The following is a 16581-nucleotide window of genomic DNA, read 5'->3' as shown; positions in this document are numbered from 1 at the left end:
CATATGCCGAAGCCGGTTTGGCTCAGTGGATAGAGCGTCAGCCTGTGGACTGAAAGGTCCCAGGTTCGATTCCGGTCAAGGGCATGTACCTTGATTGCAGGCACATCCCCAATAGGGGGTGTGCAAGAGGCAGCTGATCGATGTCTCTCTCTCATCGATGTTTCTAACTCTCTATCCCTCTCTCTTCCTCTCTGTAAGAAAATCAATAAAACATATTTAAAATATCAATATATATATATATATATATGTATAATTTTTAAAACAAAGGGAAATAGGAAAAAGATAATGAAATTAGTAGATATGTAAGCACATCATCTTAGGCATAAATTTCTGCCTAGCTTGCAAAATAATCTAGTCCATTTTAGTCTTTGTCTAAGAAGAGAAAAGAGAAACTAATGCAAATACTATTCATTTAAAATAGAATGTGGACCCAAGCTTTTCCTTTTCTAGTAAAACTATTTTACCATGATTATGGAATCTAATATGGTGCTCTGCAAATGACACTGAAACCTCTGGGTATACCAACAGCCAAAAATGTTTAAATGAAAATGAGTATTTTCCACTGCAGGTAATAAATAGCCTGCCCAACCTGCCCCTTCCCCATCTCAATACATCCATTTAATCCAGTTACTCCTGCAAAAAACCTGAGAATCACTCATAATACCTCTTTGCCTCTTTCCACTGCATCAAATCAATCACACGTCCTAGTGACTCCATCTCCAATAACCAATTCTCTCACTTCCCTGCCAAAGACCAAGTCCACCATTCAGAATCTCTTCCTTGGGTTACCACAACAGCCTAGCTGGTCTCCCAAAGTCCATATCCATTCCTTTCTTCACAGTGAGAGAGGGGTCTTTTAAAAATCCAATGATATGTAAACCCTGTCAATGGCTTCACATTAAAAATTTAAACCTGAGCCCTGTTTGAAAGTTTGCCGGTTTGATTCCCATCAGGGTATATACCTAGGTTGTGGGTTGGTGCACACGGGAGGCAACTGTTGGATTTCTCTCTCTCCCCTCCACCCCTGCTCCTCTCCCTTCCCCTTTCCTCTCTCTCTAAAAAAAATCAAGATATCCTTGGGTGAAGATTAAAAAGAAAAAAAATTAAATCTTACATGACCTACAAAGCCACCCATATGACCTGGCTTCTAGCTCCCTCCCTGGCCTTACTGGTATTTCTCACCACTCTCTTTACACTTTGTTCTGTTCTTGAAAGTATCAAGCACCTCCCATTCCCAAGTCCTTAGCAAGCACATGCTATTTCTTCAATCTGTAACACACTCCTCTTCTTCACCACCAATTCCTTCTCTTCATGTTTACATGTCATTTCTTCAGGATACCATCCCCATCTATCTTAATTAGATGTCCCTATATGGACTCTCATAGCACTCTAAACTTTGTTTCTGTGGCACCCAGAAATTTATGGAATCACTTTAAATAATTAAATAATTAATATCTTTCTACCCAATATTCCCTCAAGAGAGCAGGGCAGGGATTGTATCTCTTATTCCCCATTGTACATCCATAGTACATCAGCTCATAGTAAGCACACAATATACCTGATAAATGAATTAATTCCAAAGCTCCAATGTGTTTCTTTGAGGCCTCTGTACAAGTCCACTTCTCCCTCTATTTATAGAGAATTACTTGGAAGTCTATTGTCTGATTTTTAATACTTGCTGGACCTTGTAAGGAATACAGAAACCTTCACTTTTTTGGACACTAGTAAAGAACCAGGACCCTTATGGGCTATTTTATAAACTGTACGCTTATAACTGACACAAGATTAAGACTTCAACCTTCTACGATGATCCCTCTTTCACTGCTCCCATACATCTACTGTTAAGTCCTATTAAATCTGCTGCATCGTCTCTGGAATTTTCTCTTTTCCTTTTTACACTAGGTTTATCACCCTTATTACTAGGACTGTAAAACAGCCACCACAACCCCAGTCCTTTTAGCTTCTGTGCTGTTTATGCTGTGCCTTCTACCTATACCAACCTACCTCATTAGGCTACATCCAAAAGAAAACTTTCTATTGAAATCCTAGCCACCCTTCAAGGATCATTTCTACTATCCTCTCTTTCCAATACCATCAACCAGCTGTAATAACTTCCTATTTCATTTGTATCACCCAGCATTTAACTTTATATTACTACTAGTGACCCGGTGCACGAATTTGTGCACGCTGAAAGGAAATTAATTAGAATGTGGCCGGCAGGATGGGACTGGGCGAGACAGGCCAGACACACCCTGAAGCCAACCTCCTGTGGTCCCTACCCGGTGTCTGTGAAGTGAGCGGGGTCCCTCCGGCAGGTGGGGTTCCTTGGCCTGGACTATGGGAATTGGGCTGAAACCAGTTCTCCGACATCCCCCAAAGGGGTCCCGGAGCGTGACAGAGCACTCTGTAAAGTTGCTGTCATACAGGGTGTGGACTGCAAAAGCAAGTGTGCAGTAAACCAGATTAGGGGTCCACTGTGCCCCAGCAGCAACATAACTCACAGCCAAAGGTAGAATCACGCGGCCCAGCAAGGAATCAGGTTCCCTCCTATCTGGTTTCAGGCTGCATCACCTGAGAACTGCTGCTGCCAAGTCACTGCAGCTCAGCAGCTCCTGCATTGAGGCTCTGCACCCTGGTGGTCAGTGAGCATCATGGCGGCTGGTAAGATGGTCAGATACTTAGCATATTAGCCTTTTATATATATAGACTACAGACCCGATGCATGAAGAGGCCTTCCTTCTCCTGGCTGCTGGCAACGCCTTTGCTCTGGGCAGAGCCACCTTTCAGCCTTTCTACACAGCCCAGAGCGACTGGGGTGGTAGAGAACACCTGCGTTCCCCCCCACCCCCGGGCTTGGCGTCTGTGTATGCAAATTAACCTGCCATTTTTGTTGTGTTAACTTGCATACTCACTCCTGTTTGGCTGGTGGGAGTTACAAAGGTATGGTCAATTAGCATGTTACTCTTTTATTACATAGATGTGCCAGGCACTAAGTCTTCACCTTTGTCTTGCTATGTCTCCCCTCCACAACAAAACTTTAAATTTCTTGAGGACAGAGATTCAGTTTATTTACCTACTAGAGGCCTGGTGCATGAAATTAGTGAACGGAGGTTGGGGGGGAGGGGGCGTCCTCAGCCCAGCCTGCACCCTCTCCAATACAGCATCCCTCTCACAATCTGGTACCATTGGCTCCTAACCACTTGCCTGCCTGCCTGCCTGATGGCCCTAACTGCTCTCCCCTCCTGGCCTGATCTCCGTAACTACCTATCTGTGCTCCCTTCTCCTGCCCTGATCCTCCTAACTGCCTATCTGCTCTCCCTTCCTCTTCACGCCCTTCGGACCTCATCTCGATGTGCTGAGAGCTCTCTGCCGCAGCCCCGCACGTGTCGGTGCCCTGGCCAATTTGCATATTCCTCTATTATTAGTACAGATGACAACCACCTGTGTTGGAGACCAGTGTAAGCTAACATTAAAAATGGAGACAGTAGGGATCCAATATGGAAGCCCACTTTCTTCAGCCACTTTGAGGAATATTTCCTCCAGGTCGTCTTTGGGATGCTGTAGCTGGAGATGCCCAGGTCTAAGAGCCAGTTGTTGATCTCATGGAAGAGTTCCACAACCTGTGTCTCACACATCTGTTGATTCAGCAAGCACTTATTACATTACTACTTAAACACTAACTATAAAAGAATCCTTAAACTCAACTTTAAAGAACAAAACACTGGTCACAAGGCAACAAAAAACATTTGTAGCCAAAACCAGTTTGGCTCAGTGGATAGAGCGTCGGCCTGGGGACTGAAAGGTCCCAGGTTCAATTCCCATCAAGGGCCCGTACCTTGGTTGCAAGCCCATCCCCAGTAAGAGGTGTGCAAGAGGCAGCTGGTCGATGTTTCTCTCTTATAGACGTTTCTAACTCTCTATCCCTCTCAATTCCTCTCTGTGTAAAATCAATAAAATAAATTAAAAAAACACACATTTGTAACAATTAGATCTGCAGCAAGTAGGTAACCCAAATTCCTGTTGCCTAACTTCCTTCCAAATCACAAAAGCAGCACCAAGAATAATTCACTTTATTGACATATGTGTGTGTGTGTGTGTGTCTGTGTGTGTGTGTGTGTGTGTGTGTGTGTATGTGTGTATTCACAAGAAAAAAGGAGGACAGGGAAAAGGGAGTATATACAAAAGTTCCTGTTTCTCCCACTGGATGTCATAGGCAGACTAACAGAAAAACAAAGGGCTTTAAATCAAAGGTGTTCACAAAATAAAAGTTTAACTCAGCTCTAAAATAACTTGTATAAGAATACAATGGAATTAGTTTCACATATGTATCCCACACACAGAGAAATACAATAATCACTTTTTGGACAGCAATAAAAAAAAACTTAAGGCATTAAAAGAATCAAAGCTCTGAGTCACAAGCCAAGAAAACTGTTTTGTTTCAAGTTACACCAGTGACTTAGAGACTTTTGTCATCAATGTTATTTAAAGATATAGTAACACAATTCAAAGTACTTTGAGCCCTAGAGATCAACAAGGTCAGTTCTCTTTTATTAGAAAAGTGATTACAGGAAGAAACCAAGATGGCGGCATAGGTAAACACCTAAACTGGTGCCTTGCACAATATCAAAACTACAACTAAAAGACGAAACGGACACCATCAAAAACCATAGGAAAGCTGGCTGAGTGGAAATTCTACAACTAGAAGGAAAGAGGAAAGCACACCGAGGCTCAGAGGAGCTGCAAAAGACTGAGGTACAGAGATGTGCGCAAGGAGAGGACAGATAGCTGAGTGCATGGCTGGCTTTCTAAAAGGGGGGGAGGGGGAGATATGGAATCTCCCAACTGCTCTGAATTCCAGTCACAGGCGAGACTCTGGGAAACCAGACTCATTTGGGGAGAATCTGGGCTGTCAGGAAAAGAGAAAGCACAGTGAGACTCAGGGGAGCTGCGGAAGGCAAAGGTACAGAAACGCACACGCGCACAGAGAGGACTGACTGCTGATTGCTGATCTCCAGTTCCAGGCAGGTTTCTGGGAACCCATACTCATTTGGAGAGAAACTGGACTGTAAGGCAGTGGGCGAAACTCAAGGATGGCTTTCTCTCAGAGGTGCTTGCAGCCATTATCGAGGGACACTGAGACACAGGGACCTCATAGGGCAGGGCCGTCAGGAAGCCAAGGCAGTCTGCTTCGCCCTGAGACTCTGCCCCATCCAAGCTGAGCACAGAGGCTTTTACAATTTTGAAAGTCTTGTCTCATAAGGGTGTCTCCGGCACACAAGTTCTCCCAGTGTAGACACAGCGGATCCTCACAGCTAATTGGCCTGGAGGTCAATTCCTCCCAGTGATACCAACAACAATCAAGACTTAATTACAGCAAGGCTGTGCACACGGTCCAGAAAGAGGTGCACCAAGAGTATCCACCTCAGGTAACTGGAGAGACGTGGGGGGGGGGGGGGGGGGGGTGTTGGGCAGGCAGGGGTACAGAGGATGAGCCAAGACCCCCTGTGTCCACCACAGCCCATAGTTCATTTCAAGGTGCATGAATCCCTGCACTGGGCCCCTATACAATGATAAACAATTTGCCAAAAACTCAACATGTAAAAATCAATCGTTCTGCTACTGCTATCATGTGTCTAGGACTTAGTTTTTCCTCTTGAGAGTTAGAAAAAAATAAATGAATTCTTAGTGAAGGCTTGCAATTTTCACAGAACAATTCACTTATAATTTAAACAGCATTATTTCAAAACAATTAATTTCAACAGTCTCCTGTACTAAATATTTTTAACATGGCTGAAAATATTTAATACAGGATCAACTTTATCTCTGGCAGAAGTACTTCAGTGAAGGAGTGAAATATTAGACAGACTACCAGAAAGTGAAAACAAGTTGAAACTCACCAGTTTTATTTATTCTAGGACTCAAGAATTCTAAATGTGGTTATAGGATTTGGAATAGACTACTAAATGACTAAGATTCAAAGACTTCCCCTTTTTTTCTTTTTTAAGCAACACCTTCCCTCTCATTGTCTGGCCAATTACTGAAAAATCTTAAAACACTCATGTCAACACACACCATCCTGATTGGGTAGCTCAGTTGGTTAGAGCATCCTCCCAATACACCAAGGTTGGAGGTTCGATTCCTGGTCAGGGCCCATACAAGAATTAACCAATGAATGCATAAATAAATGGAACAACAAATCTCTCAAAATCTCTCTCTCTCCCTCTCTCTCTCTCTCTCTCTCTCTCTCTCCCTCTATATATATATATATATATATATATATATATATATATATATATATATATATATATATATGGCTAGATACTTGCATTAGGAGTCAATCTAATGACCTTGCTCAACAAGGTCTTTGAAGTAGTGGTGCTTTATTGGTGCCTTTAATTTTGAATCAATTACATAAAAATGTGCAAAAGTATATTTATTCACAGTATCTTTATATATATTTTTTTAATTGATTTTTTACAGAGATGAAGAGAGGGATAGAGAATTAGAAACATCGATGAGAGAGAATCATCGATCAGCTGCCTCCTGCACACCCCCTACTGGGGATGTGGCCACAACCAAGGTACATGCCCTTGACTGTAATTGAACCCAGGACCTTTCAGTCCGCAGGCCGACACTCTATCCACTGACCCAAACCGGTTAGGGCTCATTTTTTTCATGAACTATAACTTGGATAGTTTGGGAAGGAGCTCTATCCACTGAGCCAAACCGGTTTCGGCTATTCACTGTATCTTTAGTTCTCCATTTTTTCTTACTTAAACTGTAAGTGGGTTAAACTGATCCCTAAAATATCTGTGAACTGTCCTTGCACTTCACACTCTTCCAAGTCAACAAAACCAATACATGAGAAGGCCCAGAGCTAAGTAGTGAGTGACTAGACAAAGGTCTTTTTAAATCACTAGATTATCCCATGGAATAAAAAAATTTCTCTCCTAGTTATTTTTATTTCACTGGATTAGAAGTTACCCACATTACCAAAACTTAAAAACTTTTAAAATACAAGTTATCCTAAAAACAGTAAGCTTCTAGATTATTTTCTCAAAATACACAAAACAAGCACATGAAACGTAACTTGTTTCAACTACAGTATTAGTTATATGAAATTACTCTAAAACACACAAAAAATCTATTAACTAAGAATTTTTAATATATTTTTATTGATTTCAGAGAAAGGATGGGAGGAGAGAGAGATTGAAACATCACTGATGAGAGAGAATCATTGATTGGCTGCCTCCTGCATCCCCTCCTGGGGATCAAGCCTGCAACCAGGCATGCGCCCTTGACTGGAATCAAACCCAGGCAGGACCCTTCAGTCCACAGGCTAACACTCTATCCATTAGCCAAACCAGATAGATAGGGCTAACATCATTGTTTTTGTTTTTTTTTTGTAGCAATGGTTTATGCAGCCAAGTCAGTAGGGATAATGCCACAAATATTCACAAGGTAATGTAAACTAGTAATCCATTTAAGAAAAAAAAATTTACTTAAACTTAAAAGTACAGCTATCTCAATTAAGTCTCCAGTGAAAATCTTAGTTACCTTTTTACTACAAGCAAGAAAAAACAATTATTCCAACATAGCCACCTATTTGAGCCTTCTCTAGTAATCCAACTTTTACAAAATCCCTACCCAAAGTAGAAATGAGAGAGGATTTGCTAATTAACTATTCAAATTATGTTTCCCTTTTCCACAAGAGGCCTGGTGCATGAAAATTCATGCATGGGGGGGGGGGGGGGGGGCCTCAGCCCAGCCTGCCTCCTCTCAAAATCCAGGTGCCCTCAAGGGGCAGAAGGTGACCGGCAATCAGGGGAAGGCGATGCCGCATCACACCTCTGCTGCTGCCACTACCGGAAGCGCAAGCCTCGGCTGGCCCTGGTTCCGAGCCTCAGGCAGCCCTGGCAGCTGGGGGATTGGGGGGGGGTTGAGGGAACTGGGTGCCTACGGAGGCAGGTGCAGGGGGGCGGGGGGGGGCCTGCCCCCAGGCTTGCCACACACCTGCTGCCCCAGCAGGGATGAGGGGACTGGGTGTCGCCATCTCTGAGGGTATGACCGTCAATTAGCATATTCCATCCTTATTGGTTGTGGGCACTGGCAATTTGTGACAGTGTGAGGGTCAATGAGCATATTCCCTCTGCCAGGTGGCTCAGTCAGTTGGAGTGCTGTCCTGTACACCAAAAGGTTGTCAGCACACATAACAAGGTTGGGGTGCATATGGGAAACTGATTCCTAAAATACCTGTGTTTTTCTCTCACATAAATGTTTCTCTCTCTCTTTCTCTATCAAATCAATAAAAACATATCCTTGATTGAGAATTTTTTTTAAAAGTAGACTGATTTAACTTTATATTTATAAAAACATATCCTTGAGAATTTTTTTTTTAAATAGACTGATTTACCTTTTTTTAAAAATATATATTTTATTGATTTTTCACAGAGAAGAGAGAGGGATAGAGAGTTAGAAACATCGATGAGAGAGAATCATCGTTCAGCTGCCTCTTGCACACCCCCCACTGGGGATGTGCCCGCAACCAGGGGATGTGCCCACAACCCAGGTACATGCCCTTGCCCAGAACGGAACCCGGGACCTTTCAGTCCGCAGGCCGATGCTCTATTCACTGAGCCAAACCGGTCCCGGTGACTGATTTATCTTTATATTGATATTTATACTCTGTACTTCCTTTTTTATATATGTGGAGACAAACGCAGAATTAGGAGGGAAGAATATGAGCTCCACCACACCAACTGAGTGCCACCCAAAGCTTATGCAAAATTTTCCTCAAACAGACTTGGAAATACCAGTAAGCATTTATCCTAAATAAGTCAATACATTTACTTAGCTGAGAGAAAATAAAATCCAAATCTGATAAAAATGGGCTATTTTAGGTAAAGAATCAGGTTGTGAAAAAGTGGATTGTGCTTAGATGTAACCTATAAAATACTCAGAGCATTTTCTGATTATGAGTCCTTTAAAAGGAGAGGAAATCTCAAGTGTTAAAAGTGAAGACTGGGTATATTCTTGGCTGAAAGCTCATTAAACCAACTATAAACTCCAGCAAAGTGAACTAGGTCAACTAAATTTCTGTCCCCATCTACTAGAAGGAACAAATTCTGAAGTCAAGTCATATATCTTATGTCCAGTTTAAAAAAAAAAAAAAAAATCTATTCACTCAGCATAGATACAGTTTTACAAATAGATGTCTATGTTTAATAAATTAGTTTTAAGAAGAAATTAGCAACACGACACTATACTATCCATTTCACTAACAAGTGTATGCACTCACCTACCTAAAATTAGGAAAAAACAAATGGAACCTAGGTACTTATAAACAAAGAAGCCCATACTCCCCATAATGAGAATTCCAAGTCTTTCCCCTGTGTTCCCTCTCAAGAATGTCATTATGCATGGGTTCTACTCACAGAGGTATGTGGCGCTGCCCAGGATCCGCTCTGGTCAGTTCTTCCTCTTCAATATCAGATTCTCCTCCTGAACTACTGTCAGTGACATCTGAATCAAATGCTTGTTCACTGCACCTCAAGCTGGCTATACCACTAGCTGTAAATCTCTCCAATTCTTCTGAAATGGAATCACTTTTCAGGAAGTTGCTAAGTCCTTCTGAAGTGGTGGTGTCACTGGCAGCTTTTCTCAATGCAGCCTCAGCCTTTCGAGTCAGCATCAACTGGCTTCGGGGCCTCAAGGATTCCAAGTTTGGCAGTTTGCTCAAAGTTTTCTCTAAAAATCCACCCAGCTGATGCTGAATGTGCCTTTCCACCTGCTTGGCTTGCACAACCTGTAAGCGCTTCTGTAATCTGCGGGCACGGTTTTCAATATCAGCCTGCCGCCGTAGTAAAGCTGTTATCCTTGTGTCAGAATCTAAAGCACTAAAAAGAATGGAAGACAAGGGCGACTTTTTACCCTCTAACTTGACGCCCCCCAAATTAGAACTGGAGTCTGTGCCAGGTGATAATCTACTGCTTCCTTGAAGTGCTGGCTGTTCCATGGAATTTACAGAAGATTTGTTTGCAGTGCTATTATTGCTAAATATAGTTGTGTGTTCTACATCAAGGCTTCTATGTGGAAGAGTGCAATTGGTCATACCCCCCTTCAAGTCCGCTGATTCAGATGCCACCATTTCACCCCCCTGAGAAGATGAAGTAAGAGTTCGTTTTCCCCCATTGAGGGAACTGGAATTGTCATGATCAGAATGTGTTGAACTTTTAGTCAATTTCTTAGCCAACCCATTTACAGGTGCTTGTGGCAGAGCTGTCTGACCACTGGTATTCATGGTTCTAAGATTTTCTAAGGAAAACTCCAAAACTGGCTGTCTCCCCAACAGCTCAGCTCGGAGTTCATAGGACTGAGATAAGAAAGGGTGAGATTTAAGGACTGTCTGCTTGCTGAAGACACCTTGCAATTTCAACGATTCCTTCGAGGAAACAGGTGTTACATCGGAGCAGAGATAAGATGCCACCAAGGGTTGCAGCTTTCCCAAATCTTCCTTAGGATTATTTCGGAAGTCTAGACTGGGATCCTCTGCAGCAATGGCTTTTCTTTTGGTTCCGTTGGCAGCAATAAGGATGTTGGCGTTGCCGTTGTTTTCGGCACTGCCAGGGGACAAAGTGGATGATGGGGGAGCCAGTTTGAACCGGATATGGTGTGCTTCAGCTGCTGCGTCAGTGAGAGCGGGCGCCATCGCAGCCATTCAGCACAGAGAGACAGGAAGTCCAGCCTCTCCCGGTGCCGAGGCCAGCTCCACGGCCCCTTTCTGCCTCCCCAGAGAACAGACTAGGAAAAAAAAGAACAAAAGGAAGTTAGAAATACAAGCATACTAGACAACAACATTTTTAATACAAATACTCCTTGAGGCTATAATCCAAACTCTTCCTCCAGTCATTTACTCTGGAGACCTAAATATCCTTCATTAGGGGAGTGAGGGGGAGGGCTGGAAGGGAAGGAGGGAGAAGGAGAGCACATATACACACTTTTCTATACAAAGAAAGAATTCCACCTTTTTTTTTTGTCACTTGTTACCAGTTTGAAAGTAGCTAAAACAGAAGTTACACAGTGAGAGAATCATAGATTATTAAAGTCAAATCACCCGCATTTAAGAGAAAAATCTCTTTAAACTTCTTAAAATTAGTGGATTTAAAGCAAATGAAGCAAACTAAACACCTAGCAATTAAACACAAAAGAATTAGTAAGGAATTCTCCATCCCTATCAAAAAGTTTGTATGCCAAATGTCATAAATCTGTGTATTTTTCTGGCCAAACAATCCAGTGTTCACCAGCTTCTCATTTCTCGGCAAGACAGTTCATACTATAAGCTTAACTGTGTCACACTTGTCAACTTTCTTCCACTGTCCTCAGTACAACCACTTCTCAAATTAATTGCCCAAGTTGTCTCTTCCCTTCACTCCAAAACTTCCTAAAAGAATAATATAAATAGCTGCCTCTGCATTCTAATCTGGCTCCTACCTCTCAGGCAAAAGTCAAAAGTTACCAATAATCTCATCAAATCTCAATGGTCAAGTCTCAATCCCCAATCTATTTGACTTCTCTAAAGCATTAGGTAGTGCTGACCAATTATTCTTTTTTTTTAAATATGTTTTATTGATTTTTTATAGAGAGGAAAGGAGAGGGATAGAGAGCTAGAAACATCCATGAGAGAGAAACATTGATCAGCTGCCTCCTGCACACCTCCTACTAGAAATGTACCCGCAACCAAGGTATATGACCTTGACCAGAATCGAACCTGCGACCTTTCAGTCAGCAGGCCAACGCTCTATCCACTGAGCCAAACCAGTCCTGCCTGACCAATCAATCATTCTTGAAACTCTCCTTTCCTGATATCCTTGATACCAAGGTTCCTTCTTCTGTCCTCCTCTCTCTGAACCCACTTCCTTCTCAACAACTACTACTATGTATTAGTACAGTGACGCCTCTAGTATGTTTAGTGAGGCCTAATACTCAGGAAAACTTGCTGAGCTGCACTAGTCAGCATTCCCACCTCTGTGTTTCTTAAGCTCCCTGGAACTCAAAATTCACTTTCTTCTTTCAATACTTACTCTTCAACTACATTTATTATCTCTGGTAATGGTATTGCTTTCACTTAGTAACCTAAGCTAAAAGCCTGTCATTTGCCTCTATTTGGTTTGAGAGCAAAAGAAAATCTATGTAAAGAACTAAGCCAAATGTTCTTGAAAGTGTGGTTTACAGACTTCTTGGGAGCTCAAAGACCATTTCAAGGGTCCACCAGAGGTATTTTCACAGTAACACTAAAAACTTATTTGCCTTTTTATTTTTTTGTGTGTTGATATTTGCAATGAGAGTACAAAAACAAGGCTGAGCACCTGTGTACCAGAAAGACTGCAGGTTCAATTCCCGGTCAGGGCATATACAGGAGGCAACTGATTCATGTCTCTCTCTCACATCAATGTCTATCTATCCGTGTCTCTCTCTCTCTCCCTCCACCGCTTCCTATATCTTCCTGTCTCTAAAATCAATAAACGTGTCCTCAGGTTAGGATTTTTTAAGAAAACTAGTTCCATTTATCAATGTCCTTGACAAAATTATGAAAATTATAAATTTGTTAAATCTCTCCTCTTTACTTTTTAAAATATTCTTTGTGATAAAAGGGAAAGTACGCATAAATTACTTCTGAAGCTTTAGTAAGTCTGTGCGCAGTGGTTAGAGCCCTGGTACACCCACTGAAGGGTCTTGGGTTGGATTCTCAATCAAGGGCATATATCTGGGTTAAAGGTCCTACCTCCAGCCCCAGCCGGGACACGTGCAACAGGCAACCAATCAATGTGTCTCTCTCACATCAATGTTTCTCTCCCTCTCTCTCACACACACACAAAAAAAAAATCAATGGGAAAAAATCCTCAGGTAAGAGTTAACAAAAAGTAGTAGTCTGAGAAAAAGCACTTGTACAACTGTATTGTAAGCTGAACTAGAAGCTTTTCTCATCTAACACAATTTTTAGTTGGCAGAACTATGTAGTTAGCAGACATTTTCCCAAAAATGAACAAAGTGAACCTGTCACTTCAAGAAAAACTACTGGCAATGTTTATTGTCAATTTATAAAATCTGAGTTTTCAAGCAAAAATAAGTATTTGAAAACTTTTATCTACCATCATGAACTTGAACATATTCCATTACTTTAAAAAGTCATTTCTAATTAAATACACTACTGCTATCAATAAATGTGAATTTTTTTATACCATATAATAAAAGGTGTAAACATTTGAAAGATCTGGGAAGCACAGTAAATGACCAAGTGACCAATGAATGTTAGAAACTCATGCACAGGTAAAAATAAGCTCAAGACAGACCAATAGATTTTAATTTAATCTAACTTCTTCATCTCATGGCACACTAAAATTAGTACTAAAATCCTGCAGCACACCAAAAAATATATTTTTTTGCTGATCTGACAAAAAAAAACAAACAACAGGTATAATTTTGATTCATTTACACTGGACGGCTAATCTCATTATTGTAGTTGGCTGTTATTTTTTTATTAAAGTATCTAAAGGAAAAAGCAACCTCTTCAGAAGGAATTCCATTTCTGACTCCTAAATCTTTATCTTTCTACACCAAAATACTACTACTAATAGAAAAAGATAAAAATCTACAACCATCATCCTTAGTTGACTTGTAATGCACTGCTGAGATTCAGTATTACCCCTAAAGGCATTCCCAGCTAAGAAGAGTAGGTCCAAGGTCACACCATGGCTCCACCCTCATTTAAATTTTCAACTGTTCCCGCCATTTCCTCATGTATGAAAGATGAGCCTATCTCACAAGGTTGCTGTGATGATTAAATGAAATATTTCCAATTACTTAGCCTAATGCGTGGCAAAAACACCCAATGTTTGCACTATTATAAATAATAACCTATAGACTAAAAGCAAATATAAAAATAACTTTCTATGAGACTTCTTAATGCACAGGAAAAATATTAAGCAAATATTTCTCTAAAAGATCCCTGTACCTGAGAACTTAGGGGAAAAAGCACATAAATGGACATGACAAATCTAGTTAGCTAGCACTCAATATTAGCTTTAATTGCCATAAATCACCACCTAAGCTTAGAAATTTTAAAAATATTTTCACTGTATGTCCAGATTTCATTTTATTTTAATATTTCATGATGATGTTTCTGATAAAGAGCAAATCAAATGCCCAACAATTTAAATTATGAAATATCCATACAATGGAATACTATGCAATAAATAACAAAGCACACTTGTATTTACTGACATGAAAAAGTTCCTGCTTCACTGTTATTTTTTAAAAGGTGTTATAAAATAAAACAATACTATAACCTCATTTTTGTTTAAAACGTAGGTGGTAATATTCTTCTGTCTGTAGTTTTCTGACTTATATAATTGTCTCTACCACAAACATGTATTACTTATATAATAAAAAGGAAGGACGCAAAAAGAAAATAATGCAAATTTTTAAAGAGCCAAAAAATTTAAGTAAGGCAAACTATTACAGTGACTTTCTTAAAAAATGAACATACTCCACAAAATGTTGATTAAAACAATTATTCTCATCTCACTTTAAATCCTAAAAGTTTCACTGCCCAACAATTTAAATCAGAGAAGACTGTTAAACTTTAGCAGTTTTACAAAAACAGCACAACAGCTTATAATAAGTCTCCTTTCTCCTAAGAATACAAAGCGTTAAAAGCTATAATTAAATTATTAATCCTCAAAACACCCTGGACAGTAGTATGTTTCAGGCTGGGATTATAATTTCCAATTTGCAAGTAGGGTTAGACAATAAAGTTATAGTGTACACTCAAAATAAGAAATCTAAAATATCCCTATTTTTAATTCATCTAATAAACCACAATCTGACAAATGCAGATGAGGCTAACATAAATTAAGATTTTCCCATAAATTTAAAGAGACAAAAGAACCTATCTGCTATAAAAGGTTGGGCTAGGTAATTAATGGTTTCCCTACCAGTTCCAAGGAAGCATTTGGATACTAGAAAATGTTAAATGGGTTCAGCAGGCAAACACTTCCTTGATGGAGATCCACAATGTATTTCATCATACTGGATTATGCAGATGTTTGCCTTTACCAAATTTATTTAACAAATAAACACCTTTTTCCCATTACACCTATGAATATCTTGAGGAACCCTGTTCTGAGGGATACAGTTGGAATAAAGTTCAAATATGCGAATTCCAGGATCCCTTCCAGTACTTAGGGATTCTATTATTCTAAACTGCAGTACAGGTTCAAGGACAAACTTCCACATTAACACAAGCAAAAACATATCCCTAGGGCAGAGTTTCTCAACACTATTGACATCTTGTGCTGAATTAACTGTTGTAGAGGAGGGAGGTCTCTCTTGTGCACTGTAAGACATTTAGCAGGATGTCTGGCCTCTACCCACTACATGCTAGTAACACCTTTATACAAATTATGACAACCAAATATGCCTCCAGACATGTCAAATGACCAATGGGGGCAAAAATCACACCTCCCAATTGAAAAGTACTTCCTAGAGATACAGACCTATATCTTTATCTATAGACTTAAGATATATTCTTTCCAGAAAGCAAAACACCTGGCTGCTTCAAATACTGCAGTTAGAACTACTAGGTCTAGTAATAATTAATGTCGTTTTCTAATACTTTTTAAAATCGAATTTATTTAAACAATACAAAATTTAATCAACAATATAGTTGCCGTTGTTTTCTACTACTTGTGCCCAACGCTCAGGAAGTATTTTAATCCCTCTGTTGTAAAATTCTTGTGATTTTGATGCAAAAAAAAATCAGTCAATGCATTTTTGAGGCATTCTTCATTATTAAATTTTTTTCCAAGAAGAAAGTTTTGCAAAGAACGAAACAAATGGTAATCGGAAGGGGCAGTATCAGGAGAATATGCAGGTTGAGGGAGAACTTCCCATTCCAACTGGTGCAGTTTTTCAGCAGTGATTCTTGCAGTATGCGGTCGTGTGTTATCGTGGTGAAGAATTACGCCCTTCCGATTAATCAGCGCGGGTTCTTTTTCTCTTAAAGCTTGGGCTCACCTTTCCAATTGGGCACTATACACTGCACTTGTAATGGTTTGGTTAGATGGTAAAAGTTCATAATGAAGAATTCCTTTAAAATTCCACCAACCACACATCACTTTTTTCGCATGCAAGTCAGGTTTTGGCGTGGGCTGCGGAGCCTCATTTCTGTCCAACCATTGAGGCCGCCTTTTCAAATTAACATACAGCACCCATTTTTCATCTCCGGTAACAATTTGCTCTAAAAACAGCAAACGGTTTTGACGAGAGAGGAGTGAACTGCAAATTGTGACTCTTTGATTACGGTTGTTGTCGGTCAACTCATGAGGAACCCATTGTCCAAACTTTTGGACTTTGCCAAGTGCACGCAATTGATTGGAAATTGTTTTTTGTGAACAATTTAAAGTTGTCGCAAGCTCTTGTTGGGTAATTTGAGGATTTTGCACCAAAAGAGCTTGAAGAGCTTCTTGATCAAAATTGGACACCTCGACCACTCTTGTCATCTAACGAAAAATTTCCCTCGTG

The 16581-nt window shown here is 40.4% G+C and overlaps 1 protein-coding gene across 5 annotated transcripts in view; it reads right to left on the bottom strand.

Annotated features, from left to right (window-relative positions):
- The window catches only part of KANSL1 (KAT8 regulatory NSL complex subunit 1), a 150308-nt gene that overhangs the window by 96593 nt on the left and 37134 nt on the right, over window positions 1–16581 (bottom strand). For all 5 annotated transcript variants that reach the window (XM_036451017.2, XM_045586354.1, XM_036451019.2 and 2 more), the window contains one exon: window positions 9435–10800. In XM_036451017.2, the coding sequence (XP_036306910.1) occupies window positions 9435–10717 (1283 nt within the window). In that variant the 5' untranslated portion in view covers window positions 10718–10800. The remainder of the gene's footprint in view (window positions 1–9434; window positions 10801–16581) is intronic.

Source organism: Pipistrellus kuhlii, unplaced genomic scaffold (assembly GCF_014108245.1).
Source record: "Pipistrellus kuhlii isolate mPipKuh1 unplaced genomic scaffold, mPipKuh1.p scaffold_m20_p_22, whole genome shotgun sequence".
Lineage (NCBI taxonomy): Eukaryota > Metazoa > Chordata > Mammalia > Chiroptera > Vespertilionidae > Pipistrellus > Pipistrellus kuhlii.
This window is presented reverse-complemented; position numbering and strand designations above follow the sequence as displayed.